Genomic DNA, 18,177 nt, shown 5'->3' on the forward strand with positions numbered 1-18,177 from the left:
TGCTTATCGCTTCCAGTTTCCTATATCACAGAGGCGGAGAGAGCAGTTCTACCTCTGATTAGCTGGAGGAAGCGCCGGCTGGCCGCACGGGTGTCCCAGTGCTAGCGATCCAGCTGCTAGTTAGCCACTCGGATTGCTTTTTCAAAAGAGCTGACCGCCATCCTTAAACCCTGCTGCTTGCCTAAATGTAAGAAACGGTATGTCCTGGGTGTGGGGCAATAGGAGCTGAACATCCATGTGTATGAATTTTTTTAATAAAAAAAATAGAATAATTGCCTTTTTATTTCTATTCTTGTTCTTTGTTAATGGTTCTTGATGTATGTTATGTTTAGAGTTGGAGAAAGCATCGGGTGAGTTGGATTTTCTTATCCGTTATGAGAGTATCTTCAGCGAAGCACTCTCAGACCCCCAAAGTGTTCTTGAAAATCTAAACAAGTGTGAAGATATCAAAGAGACCGAAAAACAGGTGAGTGTACTATTACAGGAAGAAGGCGGGGGGGGGGGACCTGTCTGCAGTTGCCAGGAAAAATGTAACAAAAATAAGTAGTAACAAGGTTAAGTGATTGTTGGAGGTGCACCGAATGGAAATTTTGGTACCGAAACTGAAAATGCGAGATGCACTTGGCCGAAAACCGACTTTTTAATTAATATCATCAATTTAAATGAATATGAATGTATTGTCAGCCATTATTGGCACCTTTAGCACAAGAACATTTTAAGAAAAATGTATCCCTTTAAATTCTGTGTATGCACACTGGTCTGTTGGGCTTCCATTGTGGTGTTAAAAATCCAGCTTGGTGCATTTTTGGTCAGTTAAAAAACAAAACAAAAAACGCGCCTCCCAGTTCAAATGCATTGGAAACACAGAAAGAAAGCATCTTTCTCTTATCGGCATGCTGCCGATAACACCATTTTCGGCCGAAATGTTTTGGTGCATCTCTAGTGATTGTAAATGCTTTTTGTTTTAAATAAACAGGTTATGGCCTCATGCACACTGGACATTTTTACAGCCGCTGTTTCTGGCTTCAGGCATTTTTTTTATGCAGCCAGCATGTTATCCTATGTGTCCATGCACACACAGGCTGTTTATCAGCGTTTTCTGGCTGGAAAAAAGACCCAGAATTAGTGGTTTTAAGTTTTTCAGCTGTAAAAATGCTCTAACTCTGTTAAAAACTGAAAAACGTGGCTATTATATGTTTATTAGCGTTTTTGAGCCATAAGCTTTTGTGGGAGTATAGTTTTGCTAAAAAAGCTAAAAGATGCAACAGCTAAAAAAACGCTGTAAAACGCTACTGCATAAACACTGTTGAACTCGTTCTACACCTAATGCTACTGTCGGTTTTACAACGTCCAGTATGCCTGAGGCCTTATACTTATGTGCTCAATAAAATCGCACAGAGCGGCCCTGAACCTCCTCTTCTCAGGTCCCCCGTTGGTGCTCCTGGCTTCTCCCCTGCGCAGAGTGCCTCCATAGATTCATGCAGGCCCCCTCTTAAGCCTCGCTGTCTGCGTCTATTGACACAGACAGCAGAGTTTGGCCCCGCCCCCCTTCTCCCTCGCCACTGGCTTTGATTGACAGCAGCAGGAGCCACTGGCTTCCGCTGCCTCAACAAAGCCTGTGAAATCAAGAAGTGAGGGGAGAGAAGAGCTGCAGACGGGCACAGCACTGAATTAAATGAGAGCTCAGGTAAGTAAAAGGGGTGGTTGGGTTGAAGGGGGGGGAATATTGATGCCTAAAACCCCCTTTTTTTTTTTTTTTTTTTTTTTTCCTTAGGAATCCATTAAAGTGATACTAAAGTCTCCTTCTTTTTTTTTTTTCTTGTTAAAAATTAAATATTATACTTGCCTGCTCTATGCAGTGGTTTTGCACAGAGCAGCCCAGATCCTCCTCTTCTTGGGTTCCTCTTCGGCATTCCTGGCCCCTCCCTCCTTTTGAGTGCCTCCACAGCAAGCGGCTTGCTATGGGGGCACCCGAGCCGCAGCTCCCTGTGTCCATTCAGACACAGAACCCTGGCCCCCTCCCTCTCTCTCCTCATTGACTCACTGACTTTGACAGCAGCGGGAGCCAATGGTGCTTCGCTGCTGTCTCAGCCAATGAGGAGGGAGAGTTCCGGGAAGCCGAGTCTCTCATGCAACATCGCTGGATTGAGATGGGGCTCGGGTAATTATTAGGGATGCTGGGGAGGCTGCTGCACACAAGGTTTTTTTTATCTGAATACATTACGATAAAATACCTTCTGCCTTTTAGAACCACTGCTTGTTATCCAAAGCAGCCAGTCATGTTCCATGTTTTTGAAATAATGCATGCTAAGTTCAGGTGGCTGGACATGCTTCTTCCATTCCTGTATTTCCTTGTTGCTGTTTACTTTGATGTGTGAAGGAATGCATGCTCTTGTGTTAAGTGTTGGTGTGATTGCAATAAGCTGCAGGTTGTAGCTGGAGAGCAGAGCAGGGTCTGGTCACAGTTGTACAGATAGGCCAGTGTTCTGCCGAGAAAGTTCCCCTCGGTGGATAAGGACCCCCCTGTACTGCGCAGGCGCAGCGCTTGCGCAGTGCGAGCCGGCGGAAATAGCCAAAGCCGAATAGTTGTAAATCAGCTGTACACGGCGCCTGTAAGAGGGCCCCTCGCGGGCTCGCTTCGCTCGCCACGCTTCGGGCACGGCCTCGCTTCGCTCGCCACTTTTTTATTCTACCTCTAGGTCCACTTGGATGGTGGGGCTTGAACCTGGACCCAGGGCGCAGGTGGCGTGTACAGCTGATTGAAGGTTTTCAGCTTTGGTTATTTTTGGCGGCTCCTAAGTCGTTTGTACTGCGCAAGCGCTGCGCCTGTACAGGGGGGTCCTTATCCGCCGGGGAGACTTTCTCGGCAGAACACCGGAACATCTGTCAGTCATTCTTCTGCATGTCTGTACAGGGGGTGTCCGCCTCTGATATAACAGACTGACAATGGAGTTGCATGCACGCCACCTGACAACTTGTTTGTAGCCTGGAAATGGAAAAGTGCACTCCAGAAAGAATCTAATCCTTTATCTCAACTGTTTGCTGCATGCAATGAACTGTTTATAAGAAAATCTTGAGTTTATGCAGTTGTCACTAGTGTCTCTTATACCACCTCTGCTATATTATGTGCTATTGCTGGTATTTTTCTGAATTATTATATAGGGACTTTTAGTTCTTATGCCACTACATTGAACTCTGTTATATTACTATTTTATATTTATCCTCGTTCATTCGAGATTGTAGTATTACCGAGTTCATCACCCTCAACCTTTTGAGTATTTTTGTGTAATTTCAGTAGCGCTGTTAATACAATCTTTTTTTAAGAGTATATTTTGGTTTCATCTGTGCATTTTCCTTTCATAACAGCAGCTTGTATTTGATTTATATATAGCGGATTCATTTCTACTCTTTTCTTGCTATCCTTTGAGCGCTAGGACTGGAGTTGTTCCAACCCTTGTATTTGTCTATCCATTTTTAATGTAAGTATCTGAATTTGACTTGGTATCAGCCTCTTGCACTCCCAGTATAGAAGGGCTGAAGTGTGAGAGGAAGAAGCAGAACAAGGAGTCCATCTGTTCATGTGCTGATAAGAAGCAGACAGAAAATAAGTACTTCGGGGGTGTGTGCCTGCTTGGGTGCCCCCACAGCAAGCTGCTTGCTGTGGGGGCATGAGGGAGGAGCCAGGAGTGCTGGTAGGGGAGACAAGAGGAGGAGGATCCGGGCTGCTTTTTGCAAAACCATTACACAGAGCAGGTAAGTATAACATGTTTGTTATTTTAAAAGGGGAAAAAAAAAAAAACAAGACTTCAATATCGCTTCAAACTTCATGAGCCATTCTGGTATTCGCACATTTTAATTATGGTACGGAGTTGTCCAAATCAGCAGTATCGATCTATCTCCAAATATATGGTATTTTTTAACGCCATTGCCTGTGTTCCTCTTCAGGTTGTAGTAGAATGTTGCCAAGCTGAAGAGGGGAGTTCAACGTTTGCCAAACTTCTGGAAAAGGTTAAAGATGGGCAAAGCATTGTGGTTGAGACTGTTCTGGCTTTGCTGAAGTTGTGCCGGGACACCAATCCAAGTGTGAATGAAGCACTGCTTGAAAAAGAGCCAAAATCCGAAGATCCTGTGGAGGAAGTAACTGTAGATACAGGTAAAAGGAAGCTCACGTCTAAGCCTGCTAGTGTATTATATAGATTTTTTTTTTTTTTTTTTTACCTGTATTTTCTATTAGCCCAGTCTTATATATGTATTAGCCCCACCCCTTGAAAAAGTTTTCAGGTCTCAGGGAAATCCCACTAAAAATTATCTCTATGGTTTAGGATACATTTATGTGGTTGGAGAGAATTTTAAAGGGGTTGTAAACCCTTTAGGGATGTTCCCCTTACTGCATTCTATGCAGTAAGAGGAAAAACCTTTTGTGCTGCAGTACCACCCCCCACCTGAGCCCGATTGTTCCAGCGATGGGGAGGAGCACAGCAGCTCCAGCTGCTGTCTCGGGTCTTCATTGGATAGATTGATAGCAGCATAAGCCATTGGCTCCAGCTGCTGTCAATCAAATCCAGTGACACGGGAGCCGAGGGGCAGGGCCGAGTCCTGCTGTCTGTTTCAATAGACGGAGCAGCAGGACTCGGGAGCACGCCCACACGAGTGCCCCCTTGGAGTGCGGCTCTCCGAGGGGGCACTTAAAGAGGAGAAGCCAGGAGCGCTACGGGGGGACCCCAGAAAAGGAGGATCGGGGCAACTCTGTGCAAAACCCTTGCACAGAGGCAGAAAGTATTTGTTGTGTTTTTTTTTTTTTTTTTTTTTTTATGAATCTTTTACCATCACTTTAACCACATTAGGACCAGGCTTTTTTTTTGGGGCCCTTTTAATCAGTATTTTTTTCTAGAAAATTACTTATAACCCCAAATGTTATACATTTTTTATTTTTTAGCAGAGACCCTAGGGAATAAAATGGTAATTGTTGCACACTTTTATGTCACACAGTATTTGCGCAGCGGTTTTGCAAACACAGCTTGTTTTGGAAAAAATACACTTGAACCGCGATGACCGCCGGCCACGAGCGATCGCGGGCACGAGAGGCAGAACACTGAAGTGTGTGTAAACGCACAAATCCCTGTTCTGCTCTGTGAGGAGAGAAAGATCGTGTGTTCCTAAGGGCTAGGAACCATGATCTGTCATTTCCTATAGTCAGTTCCCTCCCCCTGGAGTTAGAAACATGTAGCAGGGAACACAGTTAACTCCTTGATCGCCCCCTAGTGCTAACCCCTTCTCTGTCCGTGACATTTTTACAGTAATCAGTGCATTTTTATAGCACTGAACGCTGTATAAATGCCAATGGTCCCAAAAATGTGTCCGATGTGTCCGCCATAATGTCGCCGTCCCTATAAAAATCGCAGATCGCTGCCATTACTAGTAAAAACTATAACTTTTGCGCCAACCAATCAATATACGCTTATTGCAATTTTTTTTTGTAGAAGAATACATATCGGCCTAAACTGAGAAAAAATTTGATTTGCTTTTCTAAAAAAAAAAAAAACACAATATTTTGTACTTTTTGCTATAATATCCCCCTTCTTCTTTTTTTTTTTTTTAGAAAAAGGGAATATTTATTATAGCAAAAAGTACAAAATGTTGTTTTTTTTTTTTTTTCAAAATTGTCGCTATTTTTTTGTTTATAGTGCAAAAAATAAAAAACGCAGAGGCGATCAATTACCACCAAAAGAAAGCTCTATTTGTGGGGAAAAAAAGGATGTCAATTTTGTTTGGGTGTAGTGTCGCACGACCACGCAATTGTCAGTTAAAGCGACACAGTGCCGAATCGCAAAAAATGGCCTGGTCATTCAGCCAAATCTTCCGGGGCTGAAGTGGTTAATGCATAAAAAAAATAAAAAACCCACAATATTTACCCTAATTTTTTTTCTAAATTGTGAAAAATGCGTGTAAATAGTACGAGTAAATAGATACCTAACATGACACACTTTAAAATTGTGCATGCTCATGCAATGGCAACAAACTATGGTACTTAAAAACTCCTTAGGCGACGCTTTAAACACCTTTACAGGTTACATGTTTAGAGTTACAGAGGAGGCCTAGCTCTAGAATTATTGCTCTCACTTTAACATTTGCGGCGATACCTCACATGTGTGGTGTGAATACTGTTTACATTTGCGTGCGTGACTTATGTATGCGTTCACTTCTGCGCGTGAGGACAGAGGGATAGGGTTGCTATACGATTTTTTTTTTTTTTTTTTTTTTTTTTATCACTTTTATTCCCATTACAAAGCCTGAGAACCACCGGTGAGATTGAGGTGGGCACAACTGCTTTCATGAGAAAGACAGCCCCCACCTGTAAAAAAACAATACCGGGGTTATGGCTGATATCTTCAGCCATAATCCTTATAAACCACTTGAAAACTGCAAAGTATATATACTTATTGCGGTCGCTAAGTGGATTAAATAAAAGAATAAAGCAGGATCTACTTAAAGCAGAGTTCCACCCAAAAATGGAACTTCCACTGTCCGGATTTTTTTTTTTCTTCATGCAGACATTATCTGAAATATAGAAAACGTACACTTCATTCACCGCGATGTGCTGCGTTGCTGTATGGTGCCATGCGATTTGACACGGTGCCCTGTGATGCAATGCAGTATGTCTGCATTTTAGCACAGCATGCTGCAGCATAGCACAATGCAATGCACTACAGCACATATGTATTTGTATGTTGGGGTGTGCTGCATCATCATCAGACAGTTCTTGAAAACTGAAGGGACTGCAACACACCTCAGTTCATGAAAAATAGATGCTGTTTGCATTTTCATGCAGTGAACCACAAAGAATGCTGTGTGAGTTTCAGCCCACATGCATTTTGATAGTGCATTGGGGTGGATGCTATTCACAATAACACAAAACCTGGGCCCTCAAGCACAGAAACTACAAATCTTTTGGTTTGCACAACCTTTATAAATGCCTTATCGTCTTGTCGTCACAGGACCTCCGGCACTGGTGGAAAAAGAAAAGACTTTATTTGATCTTCTGATGGAACGAAGAGAAGAGCTGATCCAGTGTATTACAGAGCTCAGCCCAATCATTGAGTGCCTAGATACAGCAGAGGACGACTTTCTTACCACAATTGAAAAAAAGGTTTTTACAATGGCTTTTTTTTTTAGGAAGATTTAAATATATTTATGCCTGTGTACATATGCATCAAATCATATTAACACCTACCTGCGCGGCCTATAGTAAAATGATGGCCTAGCGGGAGCACTTCTGTTCTGGGAGGACGTCATAAATAAATGCACATTTTCTTGCAGGTAAAAAAAAAGTGCATTCGTTATTTTATTTTTTTAATTTTTTTTTTTTTCTAAGGATCCTGCAGAGCATTGCACTCTCAGGCTCCTGCAGACTCATACAAACGAGCAGGCAGTTACTTGAGTGCAGAAAGACCAATGGACTAGAAGAGCGCTCATCAGCACCCTTGTAGTTCATTGAGAAACTACAAGCCGTCAGCTGCAATGGCAGACGGTACTTGTAGGCATTTATTCACAGGAAACTGTGAATGAATGATGTGGCCGTGTGGGTGGTGCTGTCACAGGGAAAGGGGATTGGGGGGGGTGAGAAGGTGCAGATGCTGGAACTTGTTACTCGTTACACCCTAAAAATGGGTGAAACATGAACTTATCCTGAACTTATCCTTTAAAAAGGTATTTCAATTTTTTTTTTTTTTTTTTTTTAATACTGTGAGAGGTATCCAGGTATAATACTAATATAATCATAAATATAAAATATCAAACAAAAATAGAGGCAGTGGGTTTAATATCACTAAGGCTGAAGCTTAGCTTTAGGTGAGTCACTTTAAATTCTCTTACCTCATTTGTGCAAAAAAAAAAAATATATCTTTGTGTGCAGTTTGAGAAAAGTAGTGTGTGAGTGTGTTTTTGTTATTGTTTTTTTTTTTTTTTTCCCCTCCTGGTGGCTCTTGTGTAACATTAATTATATTGATAGGTGATCATTGATTGCTGTGAAGGTGGGTCACATAAGGAAGCTATGGATAAACTGTTAAGGAAGGCATCAGAAACCAAAACCCTGAGCCCTGACAGTCTCATCAAGCTTCTTCAAGCTGTCCGAGAAGCATTTCCTGACCTCCACTCATTGCTCGATCTACTGGAGCCACACAGCAAAAAGTCCAACTTCAAAGGTATAAAACAAGCCTAGAAAAAATGTTTTTGCCTTTTAGCAACAAATGTTTCAGCTGATCTGGGCAGTGGTGAATATATGCATGCGGCCATCCACAGAGCAGTACAGTGGTTTAGCAGTGTGGGCTGGCATCAGTTTCTCTGGGTATGTTAATTGGACATGGAGGTAGTATGTTCCCCTCATGTTTGTTCCCTGTGTGTGTTGCGGTTTCCTTCCATGCCCTACAAACCTACTGGCAGGTTATTGTTTTCTCTCAGTGCTCTTTAGACTGTATGCAGTAGGGAATCGGGAGGGGGGGGGTTTACAAAGTCATGTATTGGCTGTCCAGGACAGATGTTTACAGTTTGCGATTGTGTGCAAAATTTACAGTAACTTCACATTTGCTGTTTCTACCAATATGAAAAAAACTTCTGTGTGAATTGTAAATGCTGGAGTAGTGTGAAAAACCCAATGCGTGATTTTTTGCATGTCTGGCCCAAAGTCTCTTATCTGGCAGCATAATAAACAGATGGAAAATATTCCTCTTCCTCTGGTGCAGGCAAGCTGAGCACAGCTGATTACGGAGCGGAGTTGCTGAAACAATATCAGGAGAATTTTTCAGAAGTGGTGAACGATGCTGACATCATACTCGGTGGCATTTCAACAGCATCGCATTTAACAGATGGCGAGAAAGAGGTGAGCCTCTATTTTCTATTTGCAGCACTGTGCTTTTTGTTTTTTTTAAAACTAATGTACACCAATATTTTTTTTTTTTTTTTTTTTTTTTTTTTTTGCTTTTTATAGCTGTTTATAAATCATTTTTGAAGGATCTGGAAATGGCTTGTTTGAATTTTTGGTTTACGCAGACCCAGTGATGTAACTAGAACATTAAGGGCCCTGGTGCAAAAAACCTATGAAGGGGCCCCCCCTGACCGCCGGGGCCCTATCCATCGGTCCCAGGGTTCTTTACTCCAGTCACGGGGCCCTTTATAAGCCCTGGTTCACACTGCTGCAGAACATATTCATTTCAGTGGGTGCCCTCTTAATCATTGCGACTCAATTTGCAGACAAAAACGAGGTTTTTCCACTACTTTTCTGTGACTTTGGTGCAATTTGAGTGCCATAGACTACAATGTTAAATCACAAAAGTGGCAAGGAAATTGCAAGCAAGTCACACTACTTTGGGATCATAGCGGTGTGAACCTAGCCTTGTGGTCCCCAGTGGGACCCTTTCACATGTTCTTCAGCAGGCCCCTTCCTGCTGTCTTGGGCCTCCCCCCACGGTGGCGGAACGCCAGAGCCCAGTTGCAAGTGCGACCTTTGTGATCCTGGTAGTTTCGCCACTGCATGGAGCTGTGGACACTTGTGTGTGTTGCTGCTTTTGTGATGCTTCATGTTGCTTTGGTTTTGATCTTTCATCCAAGTCAATGTGAAGTGTGACGCAGAGGGATATTGGATGCAAGTGTTTAAAGTGGTTGTACACCCTGTACAACTACTTTTACCTACAGGTAAGCCTATATTAAGGCTTACCTGTAGGTGCTTGAAATATCTCCTAAACCTCCACGGTTTAGGAGATATTTACTAAAAAGCCGAGCGCCGATGACTACGGCGCATATGCCGATGTCTATGGCGCATGCGCACTTTAGAAGGGGCACATCCTGCCGTTTCTAATAGGGGTCATGCCGTGACTGGCGGCTCCCGCGACTCCGGCCAGTCACAGAGCCGGAGTTTGCGGCCCCGGAAGGCAGAGGGGTGAAGATGGACGCTCGCTGCTAATGGGGACAGCAGTGACATCGCAGGCTTCGGTTTAAGGTAAGTGACACAAAATAGTAGCCCATTATGCTTTACCTTTGCAGGGAAATAAAGAGGAAGAAAAACCGACCAGGGTTTACTTCCTCTTTAACCTTGTGTTTTATTTTGGTTCTTCTGAAGCACACATATGCTGACCCTAGAAGCCCACATATTCCAGAATAGACTTTTTGTTCAAGGCCATATCAACAATATTTTCTTTCTTTGTGTGGTGATCTTTCCCCACTCCTTCTGTGCTTGTAGCAGGATGAGCTTGGCTTTTTCTGCTGAGCTGCTTATAGCATATCTAAACCCAAAAACATTTAATATATTGCAGCTTGCCAGTCATTAATGTGGCTACATTCATTTTTGTTTTTCGGGTCTTTTTTCTTTATTTTCACCTGGTCAGTAACATACTTTCTGCCTTAGGGTGTCTCCATTCTGTGGAGGTGCAACAAAGATACCGTTGGACAGCAGCATTGTCAGTGTGGGGAGAGGGTAGTGTTGGATGTACTAGCAGATTTAGATTGACTTAACTAAGAAATATTAAAGCAGTACTACACCCACTGTTTTAACGGTTTCCCAAAATGTTTACATTCAAGGCACGCCATCAATGATAGCTGTCGCATTTGCTTGTGCATTCAACCAAACGCAAGCCATCAAATGGCCAGTGTCATAACTGATCACATGTACAGCACCATGGCAACTGTAGATCAAACAGAAGCTAAGATGGCAACTTCATTTGCTGTAAAAGATGGGGGGGGGGGGTTCCACTTTAAAGCCAAACTCCAGCTAAAACTTTTTCAGCAGTTGCAGAAATTGTTTTGGGGAAAGATTTTACGTACATGAATAAAACCTGACCATTATAAGCACCCTTTTCCGTGTTAAATAGTTTGTCTCAATGTTCTAATTTCAACTTTTGCTGGACAGCGAAGATTGCTAAAGGAAGTTGAACGAAAACAGACTTACTGGCTGGATCACCAGTTGAAAATAAAAGGGGGGAGGCCAAAAAGAAAACAAATGCAGCCATCACATCTTAACCCCTTGGCGCCAGGGTCTCCCAGCTCTTGAAGGGATTTCAGATGCTGGGAGGCAGGGCGGGGTTTATGATCACGTGACTGCCGTGATTGGCTGTCACGGCGGTCACATGATCGGAAAGCTCCCGATCGCAAGCAGCTTTCTGTTAGCCGCCAGCTCTCAGGACAGCTGCTTCTGCAACATTGCACGCAAATATGCGGCCACTCGGCGCCAAAGTCTACCTGCTGAGAGGATACATATTTGCCTGCCGTCGGAGTTGTAAAGTCTCATGGTTTTTCACTTTAATGAATTCTATGCATTAAGGTGAAAAACCTTCTGTGCTGCAGCTGCTCCCCCGAGCCCTCCTTTTTTCTTACCTGTACCCGATCGTTCCAGCGGTGAGCAAGAGCCCAGCAGCTCCAGCCACTGTCTCGAGTTGGATAGATTGATAACAACAGTAGTCATTGGCTCCCTCTGCTGTCTATCAATCCCAGTGACACGGGAGCCAATGAGTCCTGCTATGTCTGTGTCAATGGACGCAGCAGCAGGACTCGGGAGCGTGTCCTCACAGGTGCCCCCATGGAAAGTGGCTCTCTGGGGGGGGGGGCCCTTAAATAGGAAGATCGGGGCTGCTCTGTGCAGAACCCTTGCACAGGACAGGTAAGTATAACATGTTTATTTTAAAAAAATAAATAAATCATCTTTACAATCCCTTTAAAGACTGATATGCTGCAATGTATTACATTTTTATTCTTGGGTTTAGATACACTTTAGGCCCCCAGGATAAAATTATTCTTCGTATGTTCTAAGGATAATCCAGTATAGGGGGAAGCATATGGTATTTTTGTTTGCTGTGCCTTCCTGTGCTTTCTCCATAAGAACAAATACAGAATTCACTTGGGGTTTTGGACAGTCAGAAACTGGAGAAAAACCAAGACTGGGTGCATCTCCCAAAAACATACCCAAGAGTCCTTCTATGTCTCCCTCCACCCAGACTATTTTTCTTGGTAGGGGGTTTTCTTTAACCACTTCAGCCCTGAAAGGATTTACCCCCTTCCTGAAAAAAGCCCTTTTTTGCGATACGGCACTGCGTCACTTTAACTGACAATTGCGCGGTCGTGCGACATTGTACCTCCCCTTCTGCCTCTCTGTGCCACGATCGCGGGAACGCTCCCGTGGCGCGCGCGCCTGCTAGCCGCCGGTGACAGAGTGACGTACGGGTACGTCGTTTTGCGCACCCGTGCCACTTTGCCAACGTATATCGACGTGAGCCCGTCGGCGAGTGGCTAAAGCAGAACTCAAAGTTTCTGTTATGTGCCCCTTGAATATGTCCTGTGTTACTCTTATGCCCTGTACACACGGTCAGATTTTCTGACGGAGAAAATGCTATCGGATTGTGTTGTCGGAAATTCTGATCGTGTGTGGGCTCCATCTGACGTTTTCCGTTGGAATTTCCGACACACAAAATTTGAGAGCAGGATATAAAATTTTCCGACAAAGTCCGATCGTTTAAATTCCGATTGTGTGTAGACAAATCCGACGCACAAAGTGCCACACATGCTCAGAATAAATTAAGAGACGAAAGCTATTGGCTACTGCCCCGTTTATAGTCCCCACATACGTGTTTTACGTCACCGCGTTCAGAACGATCATACTTTGTGCAACCGTGTGTATGCAAGACAAGTTTGGCCCAAAATCTGCCGGAAAAAATCAGACGGATTTTGTCGTCGGAATGTGCGACCGCGTGTACAGGGCATTAGAATTTGCAGGTATCCTCTGTGTGCACAGTTCAACATCCTTCTCATGCTAAATTTATGTTAATGGTACTCCTACATAAGTGAAATATTGGGAGGAAGTTGGAAGTAATTGCTGTTAAAGTTCTGCTTCCATACGTCAGCCATAGATGGATCAAATCTTGGCCGGTTCAGCAGGAACTGCCCAAAATATGGTCCCTCTATGGGCAGGCTGATTTGTATCCAAGTTGATCCATCGATTGACTTGGGTACAACCAGCCTTTTGGATTTCTTTACATGCAATTACTGTCGGTGGCTATAGCCACTAGATGTAATCCTTGTGTTCTACTGGCCGGGAATGCTCCCTGGAGGCAGAACACAACAGTGCTGCAGGAGGGATTCCGCCATCGACACTGATTGTGTTGATGGGGGAATTTAGCAATTTTCTTTCCTTCCACCCATAGTGGAAGGAAAGAAAATTGAATGATCTATGGCTTGCCTTGGGCCTCATGCACATGGACAGAAAAGATGCCACTATTGGAGATGTCTGGCATTTTGTTTTTTACACCTCTGAATGAGGCTCTAGGTTATCTAATGTGCATATGCACATTGTTTTGTTTACAGGCATATTTTAGAGCAGTGTTCAGGGGTGTAAGAAAAAAATACACAAAGCCATGCTTTCGGAGCAAAGTTTATCAGTGTATTTTATGCCAATATGTGGCCAGTAGAATGCATTTACGCTCAACGCTATATGCGCATAAATGCATGTACATATGTGGCATCAGAGACCTTTTTTTTCTACCAAGTTCTGGCAGAAAAAATGCTGCATATTTGTAGCATAAATTCATATGCTTGCGTGCATGAGGCCTTAGAGCCCCCCACCTGCTAATTGGACAGTGAAGAAGAATTGGCACATCGGTGTGTTCAGTCTTAAGATGATTTTATAAATAAAAAAATGTAAATATTGTATTTATTTATTTATTTTTACAATTTCTTTCTAGGTGATGGAGCAGATTGTCAGGAAAAACTGCAACACTCGCATTTTCAGTGTTATGATATCTACAGTCTTTGAGGAGCAAACCTTGCCTGCAATGGCTGTCTGGCAGTTACTTTTATCCATGGAAGAACTGAGCTCAGCTGTGAGGTCTCTAATGGATGAGATCCGTAAAGAGCCGGGAGCCGATGTCTTTTTCCAAAGCGGTATGAAGATTTCAGAGACACACACACACACACACACACACACACACACACACACACACACACACACACACACACACACACACACACACACACACACACACACACACACACACACACACACACACACACACACACACACACACTAAAGGGCACGCTCACTTTAAAAATGAAAAAAAGGGTACATATAGGGGATAAGTTTTGAATTTTACCACTTCGTGAGCGCTTGCCCCTTTGCAAACACTGGCTAACTTTAACTGTACCTTCAATATATTAATAAATACTTGTCGTTCAGTTCTTGTATGAACTGATTTACTTTCATCTATAGCCAACATTTTTACTCAATTTTGGATTTTTGGGGTGAAATCAGAAATGTCTTTTTACCAAGTTTTTTTTTTTTTTAGGTTTTTATTGCTGTGGGGAACCTCACCCCTGACTTCTTGTCAGGACAGGAAATTATGGGAAATCTCTTCAGCAGGGAAAGGGATACATTTTCAGTGGCGTATGGAAGGGTTAGAACAGGGCTTGACAAATGTGCCCTGTCTAGGAGCCAGCTAAAATAGTTATATACCAGTCTGTGCGCAGTATTATGTAACGTGTATTGCAATCAAAGTTTTATTGTGTAGGCGTTCCAACGCGTGCATTTAGGTTTGTATATGTGCATGTCTCCCCCTGTGCTCCACTGAATGTAATGCAGTGTAGATCGCACTGCATTACATTCTTTCCTGACCATGCTGGCCAGGGAAACTCAACAGGGATCCAGGAGAGACGTCGTACACATCGCTTCTGAGTCAGCTCTCCTCCCTCCCCTCTACCCTGCAGCTCCCGCTATGCTGATCCTGGGCCCGCAGATGGGAAAGCATAGCCCAAAATACCTAGCAGGGGCACGCGTGAGGGTGCTTTACGCAGCGGAAGGCATGTGGACCATCCCCAGTAGCACACGGGCCCAAGGCAGAAAGGCACCATCAGGCTGTCCATCACCTGACCACCGTATGCATGTGTTAGGCAGCAGCAAACTAGGGAAAGATGGTGCAGCAAGGTGGAGGCAATGGGAAATCCAGTGACCGGGGTATTCTCATGCCACCTTGGGCTGTGTGGCCGTGGCAGGACAGGAAGAAACAGAAGAGAATGCAAAAACTGGCAAGGGAAGCCCTCTGTGCAGTTAGTGGCTGCTTGTCACAGCACTGCCCACTAGAGGAGGGCACCGGTTCCCTGACAAATGTAAGCCTTGTAAAGGGCAATGCCCACAGTCAAGATAGCGAGCACTGTATTCTGCTTCAGTAGGCCGCAAAGCTGCAGCCTCAATTACTGGCCAGCCTGACCTCTTAGTTTGCGCACCCGCAGGAGGGGGGGGGGGGGCACATGGGGAGACAGAATCCAGACAAGACCTGTGCTGCAGTGTAGCCCAGGCACCAGGACGATATTTGCGCAGCGGTCTTTCAAATGCAACTTTTTTGGAAAAAAATACGCTTTAATTAAAAAAAACGTAACAGTAAAGTTAACTCAATTCTTTTTTTTTTTTTTTTTGTTTAATGTGAAAAATTATGTTACGCCACGAGAATTGTGATCTTTATTCTAAGCAAAAAAATTGTGATTCTCATTTTTCCCAGAATCGTGCAGCTCTAGATGTGAGGGAACATCTCTCCAGTAGAATCACAGACAAAATAACTCTACAACAATATATGACAAACAGTGGACTTCAGTTCAAACATGCAATTTTCACTAATTTAAGTATAATAGAAGGCAGCAGCCCTTGAGTTATATACTTCCCCCTCAGGCCACTGCACTGCAGAAAATGCTGTTCCCTGCTTTAGATGCATTACCGATATATAGAAGCTAGTAAAGTCAGAAGTTTTGTTTACTCTTTCTGCTATTTTCTATGCTTCACCTGTGTTTTTGTTTTTTTTTGTTTTTTTTTGTTTTTTTCTGATGGCAGTATTGAATAGAGAAAGTGAGGTCGCTGAAATTTTGATTCACCACAGCTCATTAATTGCACAAGCATTTCGACAGTGTGAGCACCTGGGTTCAATGGCATCTGAAGATGAAGCCTTGAGTGACCTAGTGAAAGAGGTATATGTTTATCATTTAAAGCATTTATGAGGCCTATTTGTAACAGCTGGAGCAGAGAAAACTGTTGCAAAAATGGAGACTTCTTGTGTTTTTTATTCGAAGATTCCACCTGATTGATTTGTGTGGTCAGTTGCTCTCCTTTTTGCTTCAGTTTTTATAAATCCTCTGAATTGTTTTCTGATAATGTTACAATGTGTTACAACCATTTGAAGCAGTTTTCTAAACCTTTGCTGGGTAAAACCCTTTTAATGAAATTGTTTGAAAAAACATGTCATACTTGCCTGCTTTGTGTAATGGTTTTGCACAGAGCAGCCCCGATCCTCCTCTTCTTGGGTCCCCCAACGGCGCTCAAGGCTCTTCCCCCCTGCCGAGTGCTCCCAAAGCAAACTGCTTGCTATGGGGGCACTCATGCCTGCTTGCTCCCGAGCTGGCTCTGTCTATAAGACACACAGAGTGTGGCTCAACCCTGCCCACCCGCTTCCTCCTCCACTGGCCAATGGTCATGCTGCTATGTCTGAGCCAATGAAGAGAGAGAGAGGAGAGAGCCTTGGCTCTTGTGCACATCACTGGATCGAGATCAAGCTTAGGTAAATATGAGGAGGGGCTGGGAAGCTGCTTGCAGAAGGTTTTTAACCTTAAAGTGATACTAAACACACACTGTTTAATTTACATTATCCCTTTTATTTCTGTATGTGGATGATGGCACTGTAATTATAAAAAAAAAAAAAAAAAAAAAGTACCTTTTTCCTAATTGATATACAGCTGTAACATAACCCAGCCTGTCTGCAGGGAAACCTAAGCAGGAGGAGCTTCTAGCACTCTGCTGCTGGTCACAAAATAAAATAAAAAACAGCCTTTGGGATTCAGAGTAAAATAAATAAATAATATAAATAAACTGTTTTAAATTTGTACACAAATATATATTTGAAATCAAATCTTTATTATTTTTTAGCAATAACATGGTGTGGGTGGATTTCTGCCAGTCACAAGCGGTTTCACGCCTCTCCAGCCTGTGTCTTAGACTAAGAGGGAGGTGAAGCCACCATTAACCACTTGCCGACCCCCTTCCACATATATTCTGCAGCAAGGCGGCTCAGCTGCGCAAACTGATGTACCTGTACGTCAGTCTGTGCATGTGGTACTGTGGGCACGCGCCGCCGTAGCTCGCCTGCGGGTCCAGCGGACCACCGCCAGCCACCCATGATTGCTGTGAAGAGAGGCAGAACGGGATCTGCCTAATAGGGGGGAAGAGAGAGATGAGCTGTTCCTAGTGATCAGGAGCAGCGATCTCTCTGTACTCCCAGTCAGTCCCCTTAAAGCATGTTATATGACACAGTGCCTGTGCTGTGTAATTTGGCCCCCTGAAATACCTGGCTGATCCTGCCAGTTTCTAACCTCCCCTCTGTAAACTCACCATAGTTCATCATGGCTGCTGAGCCCTGACACCGTGGTCAGTTTATAGGTCCCTCCGTCATCTCGCTGTCTCTCCTGTGTCTCCCTCTGTCCTCCTCCCCCCTCCCCGCCTGTCAGCTAGTGATAGTGCCCCCCCCCCCCAATCTACATTTGTATACTATCTGCGCTGTCTCCTAATGCTGTGTGCCCTGCTGAGAGCCGACTGGTCAGTCACGTGAGCGCTGGGAGATGCTCTGAAATTGGGGTATATACTGCATTTTTTTTTTTTAATAAATGACACACATGGGCACACAGCATTAGGAGACAGCGCGGATAGTATATAGATGTTAGAGTGGCTTAACAACCACTTTAAGGAGATTTCCCATTTTCTATTTGTCCTGTTTACCTTTATTGTTGGGAAGAGGACCTGTCAAAAACAGGTCCCTGTTCCCCCCCTCCCCCCTGAAAGATGCCAAATGTGGCACCGGGGGAAGGAGGGGGGGGGGACGAATAAGCAGAAGTTCCACTTTTGGGAGAAACTCTGCTTTAAGGTTAAAAACCTTCTACCTTTTTAGAACCACTTTAACTTCTCAAACTTTTTTTCTTCATATCTCCATTTATAGCTTTCCTTTGTATGTCATTTTTAAGAAATTCTAACATGATCAATTATCGTGATTTTTTTTTTTTTTTTTTTCTGTGTTTTATTTTGAGCCTTAATATTGGTGGCTTGTTTTTCATATATAATGTAAACCGTTTGGTGACAGACCAGCAATATAACTTGAGCCCTGCTGGATTTTTTTT

At 43.6% G+C, this 18,177-nt stretch overlaps 1 protein-coding gene across 1 annotated transcript in view; it reads left to right on the forward strand.

Moving 5' to 3' along the window:
• Positions 1-18,177, forward strand: part of ZBTB40 (zinc finger and BTB domain containing 40) — a 71,185-nt gene that overhangs the window by 5,068 nt on the left and 47,940 nt on the right. The window contains 7 exon segments of the mRNA XM_073603384.1: positions 333-466; positions 3,946-4,153; positions 6,996-7,147; positions 8,009-8,201; positions 8,739-8,875; positions 13,719-13,917; positions 15,851-15,984. Of these exon segments, the coding sequence (XP_073459485.1) occupies positions 333-466; positions 3,946-4,153; positions 6,996-7,147; positions 8,009-8,201; positions 8,739-8,875; positions 13,719-13,917; positions 15,851-15,984 (1,157 nt within the window).

This window comes from Aquarana catesbeiana, linkage group LG10, assembly GCF_042186555.1.
Source record: "Aquarana catesbeiana isolate 2022-GZ linkage group LG10, ASM4218655v1, whole genome shotgun sequence".
In the NCBI taxonomy this organism is placed as follows: Eukaryota; Metazoa; Chordata; class Amphibia; order Anura; family Ranidae; genus Aquarana; species Aquarana catesbeiana.